Below are 12,174 nucleotides of genomic sequence, written 5' to 3'. Positions count from 1 at the left end.
ATTCTGTCATCAGAATACTGAGGTCAGCAGAATTTATATGTGTTGGTGTTTTTACTCTAGTTTGTGGTGCAGAGATCATGCTCTGTCTACATACAGTTTGGTGAGTTAAGAATGTGGTAAAATGATGACCAAAATTAGAATGTAGTCTGAATGATAACCTATTTTCTCCACACACTCCTCTGTTACACACACACACACACACACACACACACACACAACACACACACACACAACACACACACACACACACCCCTTTTCCCTTTTTTCCCCTAAGGTGGGGAAAAACTGAGGAAGCACACAGGGAAGATGGGTAAAAAGCTTAGAAAAGGAAATGAAAATGAACCTAGATATATTTTGTTAGATGAGAGGAGCTCAGTAAATAGACCGTGGAGCATTGCTGTCTCCTGCCCCCACGAGAAGCCCAGTCAACCAACTATTAAAAGTGATGGCATTAGTAAACATCTATTAAATCTAACCGTTTTCTGTATTATTTAGACCATTAAAGATAAAAGAGTGTGGACCTCAAAGAATAGGCCACTTGGAAAAACTGGAGAGTAGTATACCACTACACAGAGAATAAAATGATTTGATTATAAAGTGGACCTAACTGCTGGTTAACACTAAGCAAAGCATAGTTGGTATTGAGTTTGGGTGGTCAGTCTTTTAGGTAACAGCGGATTTAGGGTGAAATAGAAGAATAAAAATATTTCAGATTGGGAGACCATCCTGAGGAGAAGCAGTGAAGTCAAGAGGGCCAGTATTTGCATAAAGAAATTCCCGAAATAAGCCAGGTCATAGCTGAGGAAGAACAGTGTTGGGTCATAACTGGGAATAGAGTTGAATAGGTACTAGGTTCTGCTCACAGACCTTAAATGCTACATGGAGATTTGACTTAGAGTATCATGGTTAGTAGGCAATGACAGGAGGCACATGTTTGAGGAAACATAGGGTAAGCCAGAGCAGAGTGAGGGTGTCCTTAAAGAGCATATCTATTTCAGTAATCTAGTAATGAGATATTGAAGATTTGGTCTGCAAGGTATTGAATTTGAGGAAAACTTTGAAACAAGAACTTGATGATTTGATATATATTGGCCATAACATCTCATGGGCACTTTTTATTTATTTATTTATTTTTTAAAAATTTATTTATTTGAGAGAGAGTGAGCTGTGGCGGGGGGAGGTGGCAGAGGGAGAGGGAGAAGAAAGAGTCTTTTTTTTTTTTTTTTTAACAATTTTATATATTTGTCAGAGAGAGAAAGAGCAAGCACAAGCCAGGGGAGCTGCAGGCAGAGGGAGAACCAGGCTTCCCGCTGAGCATGGAGCCCAATGTGGGACTCAATTCCAGGACCCTGGGATCAAGACCCGAGCTGAAGGCAGACACTTAACCGACTGAGCCACCCAGTCGTCCCAGGAAGAGAGAGTCTTAAGCAGACTCTGAGCTGAGTGCAGCCTGATACGGGGCTCGATCTCACAACCCTGAGATCACAAACTGAGCCAAAAATCAAGAGTTGGCTGTTTAACCAACTGCGCCACCCAGGTGCCCCTCCCTCATGGACACTTTTAATAGTCCTTAAAGAATAAACATAGGGTAGCCCAGACTAGTATGTTGGAATACGTGTTTTTGCTTATAGGTTAATGGTTTGTTTTTGTTTTTTTTTAAATTTCTAGTGTGTTAACATACACAGAAAACTTGTTAAAATAAGCCTGTGTTTCTTTGCATTTATGTGACATTGTGAACTAAGTGGATAAGATGTCTGCACGAAAGGCATCTATGGAGTAAAACACCTCTACAAATTTAAGGGTTCAGAGGAAAGGCCAGAAATAGAAAGTAAGACCGAGTAGGAAATAATTTCTCCTGAGGGCTTGCTGCTGATGCTCTGTGTTCTCCTTACTGCTTTTCTCACATACCCTTCCTTAGATAGTTTTTCTTTCTTCTTTTTTTCTCCTTTATTTCTTTTCTTTGCTGTCTTCCACTTCCTTTCTTTTTCTTTCATACCTTTGACTCAGGTCTGCCTGGGTTTTTTATTGGCACGTGTGGACATTGCTTAGTTCTGACCATTCCACAAGAGAATTGTCTGACCCATCTCGTGAGTTAAGGTTCATTAGGATTTTATGAAGCATTACCCTCAATTTTTATTATAAAATATAACATTCTTAAAAATGTATAAACAGAAGTATACATCTTAACATGTTATTTATAAAATAAACATTCATAACCATCATTTGGGTCAAGAAATAAAAAATTGCTATTAGCCCAAAAGCTTCCCCCAAACTCCTGCATACCCTTTCCCAATTGTATCATGTTTTAATTGGCCTCATTTACAGCTGCAGTTGTTCTCTTCCTAACCTTTTATATGCTGACCCCCACCCCCCAACAGTTGCCTGTTTTATTAGAAGGTGGTAGCACTAGTCATGACCAGGAGAATAGTAAAGGCTGAACTGTACCTCCTCCTATTAGAAAGCTTTGAGAATAGTACAGAGAGAATGTCTTAATAACATGCAGATAAGTATCTTGAAGTCTGAGAGAAATAGAAAGCTGCCTTTGAATGAGAATGGTAATTTATACCAATTCTTTTCTGTCAGGTCTTTGACTCCCCTCTTCTGCCTGTACACATCAGATAATAAAACACATATACACCCACACATTTAAAAAGCCATCTCACACATAGATCCCAGCCTCCTCTTCAGGAAGTAAGTATTTTACCAGGTATAAAAGTATCTGATGCCAGACCTATTGCCCCTGCCCCTCATGATCAACATTACCCTTTAGAACCCTTAATTTTATAATAACCATATACATAGCCCCACACAATTTTTTTGGGATATAGATAATGCATGAATCAAAATAAAGTTACTTAAAAGACATAGGGGGTATTGTGCTCTGTTTTGTGGTATGATATTTTGAACTTTTTATATAAAAGATTGACTTTTCTTTTGGAATCCTCTAAGATTCTAAATAACCACCTTTAAGATAAGTAGAGGCAGAGAATAGTTGGTAAAAAGCTTTGCAAAGAATATATTAGCTGGTACTTGGGATAAGTCTTAAGTAAATACTGTAGAGAGATTTAAAGTGACAACATATTGTTGTATCTGCTGTTACAATTTTCAAAATTCAAAGTAGACATTTTTCCTTGTCATGATTTTAATTTATTTTTTGTAGGTAGTATATTTACATGATCAAATTAAGGTGTATAAAAGTGTATTCAGTGAAAAGTATTCCTTCCTTGTGCTTGTTATTTGCTCTACTGGTAATCAAGACCATTTATAAAAGTTAAATTGTGAATTTGGGGCAAAAATAGACTGATAGACCAATGGAAAGTGATAGATGATAGAGAACCCAGAAACAGACCTACATAAATAATGGGCATTTGATTTAGGACAAAGTGGCACTGCAGAGCTGTGCTAAGAATGGGCTTTACCACAAATGATGCAGGGGCTGTTGGATATCTGTATGGAAAAAATGAAATCTGACTTCACACCATATAAAAAATAAGATACATATGAATTGTAAATCTAAACATGAAAGACAAAGTTTTAAATGACTTATTCTTACAGAATAGACTAGAAACAGGATTAATCTCTCCTCTTTAAAAAAAACAAAACTATCTGCCCCACCCCTCTTTCCCCTAGGAAATTCCAGAAACAATGAAATCAGTTATTTAAACTGAGAATTTTAAGCCATAAAATATTATTTGAACAGTTGATTATACATTCGTCTGATCTTCCTTTTCCCCTTTTGTATTAGATGATATACATTCAGTTATATAAAAGACCCAGGTGCCACTTCCCAGTCTTTTTTTTTTTTTTAAACAATACATTTCACGTAACACATTTTCTTTAAAACCATATTGCATAAAGCAGAAGTTTTACTGTGCTACCAAGCAAAAATTCATGCAAGTGTTAAAAAGTTAAGATATCTTATGTCTATATTCTTTCAGGGCAATTAAAGCATTTCAGGAGGTGCTTTATGTTGATCCCAGCTTTTGTCGAGCCAAGGAAATTCATTTACGACTTGGGCTTATGTTCAAAGTGAATACAGACTATGAGTCTAGTTTAAAGGTAGGTTATTGGGTTTTTTCCAAGATACAATGTTTCATTTTGTGCATTTTTGGGGGGATGGGTTGTTGTTAAATATTAGAGCATTGAGAAATGTTGGAATTTATATTGGCACTTCAAAAGAAAATTTAGGCAAAAGAACTGTTTCATCAGCTATGAACTGGAAGATACACAAGGTTGGGTTTCAGGGTACCAAGTAATTATCCTAAGACATAGGTAACTGATGATACCATTAAACTTTTTTTTTAAGTTTTAATTGAAGTCTATCATCAGGAAAAGTTGAAGGTTTCAATCTCAGTTTGGACATCTAAGTCAGTCCACTATAAGTGATTGGCCAGCATAGAGGTCAGGTCCAGCTGCTTAATGGTGCTGTGTCTGTGATCCCATCCTGGCCTATTTATTTGCATGGATCTCACTAGAAATCTGTCGACCTCTACCAGCAGGGCACATCTCATATCTAAATTTTTAAAAAAGTATTCTCTGCAAGTCATTTGAATCCTGGTTTGTGAATGTAAACATTGTTAGAAAAAGAAAATATATTGTTGGTTAAATATTTCACTTACTATGGAAATTTGATATTTCTCAATTTTTTTTATTGAGTTTCTTGTGCTGTTTATGCCATCACTTTAGGTCTTACTGGGCTTTTCATGAAAATAGTGCTTTCCTGTGCAACAAAAGCATTGCTTTTTGAAGTATTAGAAGTTTTAGGAAAAAGTTCAAGTTCTTGTGAATTTAAGAATATAATGGTTGCCATGTTCTAAATATTTCTGTTGCAGATTATCTTGATCCTGAAGGGCGGGGAGGGAGATAAAGAATGATAAAGAGACTTTACAGTAGGTTGTAATTTGAATTTACTAATAAGGTACTGCTGAAGGTTTTTTTTAAAAAACTGTATTTAATTGTTCTAGAGTTTTAAAATAGACAATTATACAACTACCGTTTCTATCTTTCACGAGTTTATAAAGAACAATGCTGATAATATGAAAGAGTGATATACAACCAAAAACACTAAAACAAGTATGTGAAGTATTTTGTTTACACAGTTGTCAAAGGTAAGTGCAGTTTGAGGAATTGGTGCCAAGGTAAAATTAGGTAGTGTGGAGAGTAAAGGATGCCTGGAAATTGCCAGATTTCCTCAAATATAGAGCAGCACTTCTCAGATAATTGACCCTTGAACAATGTGGGGGTTATGGGCACCAATCCCCTCCCCCCATTTGAAAATTTGTATGTAAGGACTCCTCAACAATATAACTACTAATAACCTACTGTTGATTGGAAGCCTCACCTATAACCTAGAATTGCTTAACACATAGTTTACATATGTATCATGTACTGTATTACAATGAAGTAAGCTAGAGAAAAGGAAATGTTATTAAGAAAATCATAAAAGAGAAAATACATTGATGCAAAAAAAAAAAAAAACCCATATATAAGTGGGCCCATGGAGTTTAAACCTGTGTTCAAGAGTCAACTGTATACTATGGGATGTGAGTGGATTTGAAATGGAAAATAAGTTTAGATATGCCACCTTGCATATTTTAACCTCCTCTTGGACATTCACAGTATAAGCTAACAAAGATTCTTAAAATGTCTAATAATAGAAAATAAACTTATTTGATCATTTTAAAGTATTGTCACAATAGAACTATTATGTGTGGCAGACATGTTTTTGATAGCAGCTTGGTAAATGTTGCTCAGGAGATATATTTGAGTGGAAAAAATAATCAGATAATGTCCCATATTATAGAATTTGGCTATCTCTGAACATTAGTATAGTGGTGTCTTACATAATTCTGTGGATGCAGAGCTCTGCTTCTATGAAGGTGGCAGTACTTAAAATCCTTTATAATCAGGAGAAACAGTGTTGGACGGTGTTCCACGGTGAATTGAAAGTGTTCCTGCTTACTCAAGTTCAGTAGAGACTTCCTGTGTACAACTTTTGTTTGTTCAGGCATAAAGGCTAACAAACCTTCAAGTCATAGCAATGTTAGCAAAAAACTCTTTAAAAAAATAAAAATTGTTTTAAGTACAGTCTTCTTGTTAAAATACTTGATAATCATCCTGATGTTTATTTCATTTGTGTGAACAGAGAAAAGAATTTTAGGAGTCCTTGCTATTTCTCTTCCCCATAACAAGAAGGTTGCCTTTGATTTTTATCTCATTTTGACATCAGCTTTTTTTTTAGGCTTCTCTCTCCATTATTCCTTGTCTGTTTTCAAAAGCAGAATTTTAGGCATCATCATTTTTAGTCAAGGAGGAGGTATTGCAAATGAAGGTAGGAATCAGAAGGAGTGGTATGTCCCTCTCCCCTTAGGTGGCCTCCAATTTTCCTAGAGTGGACTGGCTAGTATTTTAGTTTCATATGGCTAGATGGGGAACCTCTGACTTTTCAACTACTGAAGCTGTTTCCTAGAAGCACATTTCTTGGTATAGACAATCAGAAACTTCAGAAACTCCCAACTGAAGCTGATTAAAATAACAATTAAAAAAAAGTAGCTTGTATAATACATGTGAAGTATAGCCTTCTGGATTGGTTGATTCAGCTGATCCAGGGTTTCATCAAGGATTCATTTTCTTCTTTGTTCTGTGTTGGCTTATTCTTAAGGCTGGTTGTGAGGTACAATCAAAGTGAAATGTAGAAAACCCTAAAAACCCCACCAAAAAACTATTAGAAGTAATAAATGAATTCAGTACAATTGCAGGGTACAATCAAAGTGAGATGATTCATTTTTCATGTCTCATATAGAAATATTTTAGAGTAGTGGTATAGGTGCTTAGTATAGTGCTAGCATATGATAAGTGCTCAGTAAATATCCAATCATCATGTCATAAGGGAAAAAGATCCTGACTTCCTGTTGATCTCTTCAAGAATACTTCTCTTTGCATCTCGTTGGCCAGAAATGAGCCACTGGCCATTCTCAATTGATTCCTTATCAAAGATGTGGTTGCTCTTAGACCAATTAGGCCCAGTTTTGCAGCAGGGCTCAATTCCCTAAATACACTGTTCTTGTCTGGTGGAGGAGTGAGGGGTGGGTAAAAAAATAGCATTTTGGTGTGGGCAATCCATCCACTATAGATCAGGTCTTCACCTCATTTTCTTTCCCTATGCTTGAAGAGGGATATAGCATCTACAGGTTTTCGATGATAAAATGCAGTTTATTTTCATAATAGATTTCTTATTTTCACCTACACATGAAGTGGATTCCAGGGCCTCCCGTTTTATTTGTATCCCTGGTAATAACTTTTTTTACCAAAATGTATCTCTGAAACAGATTCATTCTGTTTTGGTACTATGTAAACAGCTCTCAGAGCAAGCAAATTTGGTTTTAAAATTTGACCCTGCCATATGACTAATTGTGTGACCTTGGGCAAGATGCTTAACTCTTCTGATCCTCTTGTGTCTATAGTACTGGAGTAACTGTCCCCACTGTACAAGATTGTTGTAAAGATTAAATTTATAGACATACACAGATATATATAGATATATGGAAGAATCTGACAAGTTTTTTTTAGCCCCCTTTCTTAGTTCTCAGTTTGTCTACTATATCTAAAACTCCTCAGTTTGGGACCAGTGTAGATACTGTTTGTGAAATCCATTTTCCCGTCCTAGAATTTAATACTTGTAATTTTGCTACTCTGCCCATCGTCAGAAATGTGAAGTTAATGCCCAGCTTACTTTTCAATGATACGGTTTTACTTTTCCATTAAATTGGTCAATAGAGATTTCATGTGTTTAGTGAGTGGTGGGGGTATCAGTTCTTAATTTATTAACTAGTTTAATATTATCTGAACCAGGGTCCATTCCAGAGTGACATTTCTACATGGTATTTGTTGTTTTTCTTACCTGCTTCAGATGATATCCCTGCCCCCAGGGGGGTTTGGTTGCCTCTTTAACACCATATAATTAATTTGGAATTTTATTTCATTACTTTTTAATGGTGTTAATGATAATTGCTTACATTTGTTATATATTTGAGGCAGTGTATGATCATTACTTCAATAAAAGTACACTGATTTTGATAGTTATTTAATGCCTCTAATTTTCACATCCTGGCAGACCCTTAATTATTTCCTTCATGGAAGGAAGGAAATGCAAAATAAGATGTCATAACACCCATATTCTTCAGTCAGTTAATGCCAGTGCATCTATTTAATTTAGTGAAGATTATGTAGAAATTCTCCCTAATATTTACATATTTTAAGTTTCCCTAGACTATGGCAACATTGGAACTTTTTTTGGATTTTAAAGATAAAGAGTGTGGCTTTTTAATGGGGACCTGTTGGTAATTGGCTGGATACCAATATAAGTTCCTTCATAATTTGGCATATTAGAACCAGTGTTTTTCTAGTCCGTTGTATACCTGTACTTTCGTAAAGTACAATAGAAATGAGTTGGGAGACTAGGTAGGACACTGTTACAGGAAAAAAGATGAGCAAGACCTGTGGGATAAATGGGTTCTCAGTGGATGGATGGATGAGAGGTAATACATTCTATAAATCTTAAGGAGTTAATTTATTAACTGATTCAGTGTGGAAATAGATTCCTCATTTATTGGCTTAATTCATTTTTTTTTTTTAACTAAAGTAGGTGGAAAGGCTCTGAGTGGCAATGAGTCCTTTGGGAGTATACTGAGTGGAAGTACCCGAGGGATATCAGATGTTGGTATAGACAGACAGAAGTCTGGAGCCATAAAGGAGGGCTGTGAAAAGAAGTAAGATTTTGAACATCTTCAGTATATAGTGTCTTTTCTTTTACTTTTTTGTTAAGGATACTTTTGGAGAACTCCAGATTGGAAACTTCTTTTTTGAGTGAAGATTGCCAGGATCCATTAGCTATTAGTTACTGGTGTGCAGTAGAGGTTCTCCTCAAAACAGTTGTAATAACCTTGTGTTACAGAGAATCAGAAGAACTTGAGTTTGAGGGCTTTGAAAGAACCTCAGTCACATCAGCTTATCCAGCAGTGTGACACATAAGCCCTACTAGAACTTTCCACTTTCAGTTCTGTATTCTCATTTTCAGAGACCAAATCCCCGAAGTACCATCACATCCCTGGACCTTTCCCTAGTCTCATCCATTTATCATAGACTATTAGGTTTAGGAATGAAGTTGTTGGTTTTAATTCTTACTTTTAGAATTGTGGCAATCTGTAACAATGAAAAAGAAAAAATCACTTGACTTGGAAGAGTACATGACTTATCTTCCCTCTTCTCACTTAAAATGGTCCATAAAGCCCTCTTTCATAAGGGCTGTGTAAAAATGACTTAAGTTGTTTCCTCAGCGTGAAGTGCTACTTCTTTTCTTTTTCCCCTCATCTACATCTTTTGGATTCCGTTAGGGAATTGTCTTTTAAACTTCTAACAGAACATTCATTTCAGGGAGCCGTGCATTCAGTTTCGTAGATGCATAGCCATAGCACAGTGCCTGGTGTTGCCAACATTTTTTTCCTAAAGGCTGTGTCTGCACTAATTGAACAGAGACAACAGTATCGACTACACACACCTTGTCTAAATAGTCTGAAGTAGAGTTTTTGGGGGCAAGGACACAATTTAAAAACTAAAATAGTGGCATTTACCCCTGATTGTGCATTGGACACTTTGTAGAACCTTTTTTTCTGGCTTACAGGATGTCAGCTCCAACCCACTGATTAAGAACATCCAAGATTGGATCTGGAATCCAAACATTGCTCTAAATTTTAATAACTTATGCACACATAAATAATTTGTTAATTACCCCCCCAAAAGTTATATCACTGCTTTCTTCAGGATTGGGAATATAGTTGAAGGGTTCTACAATTGAAAAGATTTGTGAGATAATCACAGACTGTACAGCTAGAAGTAAAACAATTTAAAGAGAAAGTCTTGAAACCTGAGTTTTACATGTTAATTACATGAATATAGATTCTCCTCCTCCAGTTAGAAATCAAGTTCCTTAATCTATATAAGGCAAAATGCTATGAAGTTATTGTGAAATAAAAGCTTTTAAAACAAAAGGTGACTTTGGTAATAAAGATGTCAACAGAAGTTGTTATGAATAGATCTTTTTTGTTAAATTGGACCAGAAGTGCTCTATAAAAGAAAACCACCGTAACATTAAAAAAATGTGTTAGGTAAGTCTTGCTTGGAAATTAATTTTCTATAGAATGCTTTCTGCCTTGAGGTTTGTATGTAGTCTTTGAAGGGCAGAAGCCTCTACCACGTAGTAACTATTTCACACAGCAATAGTCAGTTTCAGTACTGCAGTATTTCCATGTGAGGCACAGATGTTTCCTAGCTGCTTCTCTTGGTTGCAGGGATGGGTGCTGGATATTTTACCATGGTATTTTCAGATCCTGGGGGCTGATTATTATAATTGATAGTCATTTCTGCTGGCTTATATGTTAATAGGTACATCTATTTTGCATCTGGTTTAGATATGAGAAATGAAACTCTGAGGTCATGTCATCCCCAACCCAGTCCCTCATCTCCCTTCAGTTTACTGGGAAGCATATCCTTGTTTTTCTTTACATGGGGTAGTTTTATGTGGCTTTTCTTAGTTTCTTATACTTAGTAATTATTCTCTAAGTTCCTTCATTCTCACATGCATGTTTTTGAATGTGTACTCTGTTGCCAAGTAATTTTTCTATATTGTTGCTGTTTGGAAATGTTTAATATTTCATGATGTTGTGGATTTGAAATGATACATCAGTGACTTCATTGGTGCTTTTAAGATTGATTAATACTTATATAAAACATGGTCCAGAATTGCTTCTGCCAGGTTTCATTGCAGGACCTTGCATATTGATAGGTGAAATGTAGTCAAGCAGTTCGAATTATGCATCTCTCTGCTCTTTGTGAGAGAGACATCATTGTAATAGTAAAATTAAAATACTGCCATCTTTAAGACTTTCTTTGCAGGTCAGTTTGTATCCTTTGATGGCTCAGTTAGGAAACGTCTGTCTTCTCTTCTCTACATATGCCGACAGGATAGATGAGACTCAGAAATGTCGTACAATCAGAATGTGTGGCTACTGCGCTGCTCTTTTTGTCCACAGGAAGACAAGTGGTTATAAAGCACGCTTTGCTTTCATAGTGCTCACTTTTTATTTTCTTTATTGAGGTATAGTTGACATACAATGTTATGTTAGGTTCAGGTATACAAATAGTCTGGTTTCTGTTGCTGTGGTAGCACATTAAAGGGATGTTTGAGTTGTATATCCAGTCTGCTTAGAAGGCCAGGGAAGAATAAAGGCAGTTCTTTGTTGTTTTGTTTTGTTTCCTTTTAATAAAAGCAGTTCCAGTTCTTAAAGTGTTCAGATGTTGGATTTTTTTTTTTTCACTTAGTCAGCCATGACGAATAACTTTCACTTTTGTTTCATTGACCGTTGTATTCCTAGTGCCTGCATTGTCTTAAGGGCATTATAGATAACTTGACAAACATTTGTTGAATGGATTAAATGTTTAATATTTAAGGGTCATAGTCATTTTGTTAGTGGTTTGCCCATTCAGAATATTACAGCCCTTACATTTTAAAGAGTACTGCAAATGTAGGCTTGCCTCATTATGCTTGCGCATTACAGACATTCATGAAGGAATATGATAGCTACCATGTTCATGCCAAACGATGCCTTGTAATCTTTCTTTCACTGTAACACTGGGTAGCTGACATTAGTTTATTTTTGTTAATTGAGGGTTCTAGTTGACCAAGTGCAGTTTTGTTTATTCTGTATTGAAATACAGTACTGAAAGCTTACTAATGATTATTTCTCTTGATAAAGTCTTTTTGAGTTTATATCTAGTTGTCATTATGCATGTCAATTTTCAGTTTGTCCAGTAGTTATAAAAAATACAACTATTTAGATATTTGAATTGTGGATAGGAACAAACTTATTGTCAATTTTTAAAAAAAGGATTTATACTCTGGCTGTTGATTACTTTTAATGATAAAATCTTGTAGGGACTCAGAAAATCTGAATGTACATATATGGAAATATTTTTTAGAAGAGTTCAGAGAGATTTACTTTTTTTATACTAAGGATTTTATACCAACTCTAGTACTTGTTTTCTTCTTAGTTTATATACCAGGTTTAATGTTGATAAAGTAGATGGATGTCAAATGTTACCTAGTGTTCTTGATCGTGA

The 12,174-nt window shown here is 35.7% G+C and overlaps 1 protein-coding gene across 11 annotated transcripts in view; it reads left to right on the top strand.

The window, feature by feature from the left end:
• KDM6A (lysine demethylase 6A) overlaps positions 1-12,174 on the top strand; it is a 211,935-nt gene that overhangs the window by 107,491 nt on the left and 92,270 nt on the right. For 10 of the 11 annotated variants that reach the window (XM_027607526.2, XM_027607525.2, XM_027607533.2 and 7 more), the window contains one exon: positions 3,939-4,059. In XM_027607526.2, coding sequence (XP_027463327.1) covers positions 3,939-4,059 — 121 coding nt within the window. Of the gene's footprint in view, positions 1-3,938; positions 4,060-8,517; positions 8,769-12,174 lie in introns of those variants that run through there. The other variant, XM_027607535.2, reaches the window with a different exon arrangement.

Source organism: Zalophus californianus, chromosome X (genome assembly GCF_009762305.2).
Source record: "Zalophus californianus isolate mZalCal1 chromosome X, mZalCal1.pri.v2, whole genome shotgun sequence".
Classification (NCBI taxonomy): domain Eukaryota; kingdom Metazoa; phylum Chordata; class Mammalia; order Carnivora; family Otariidae; genus Zalophus; species Zalophus californianus.
This window is presented reverse-complemented; position numbering and strand designations above follow the sequence as displayed.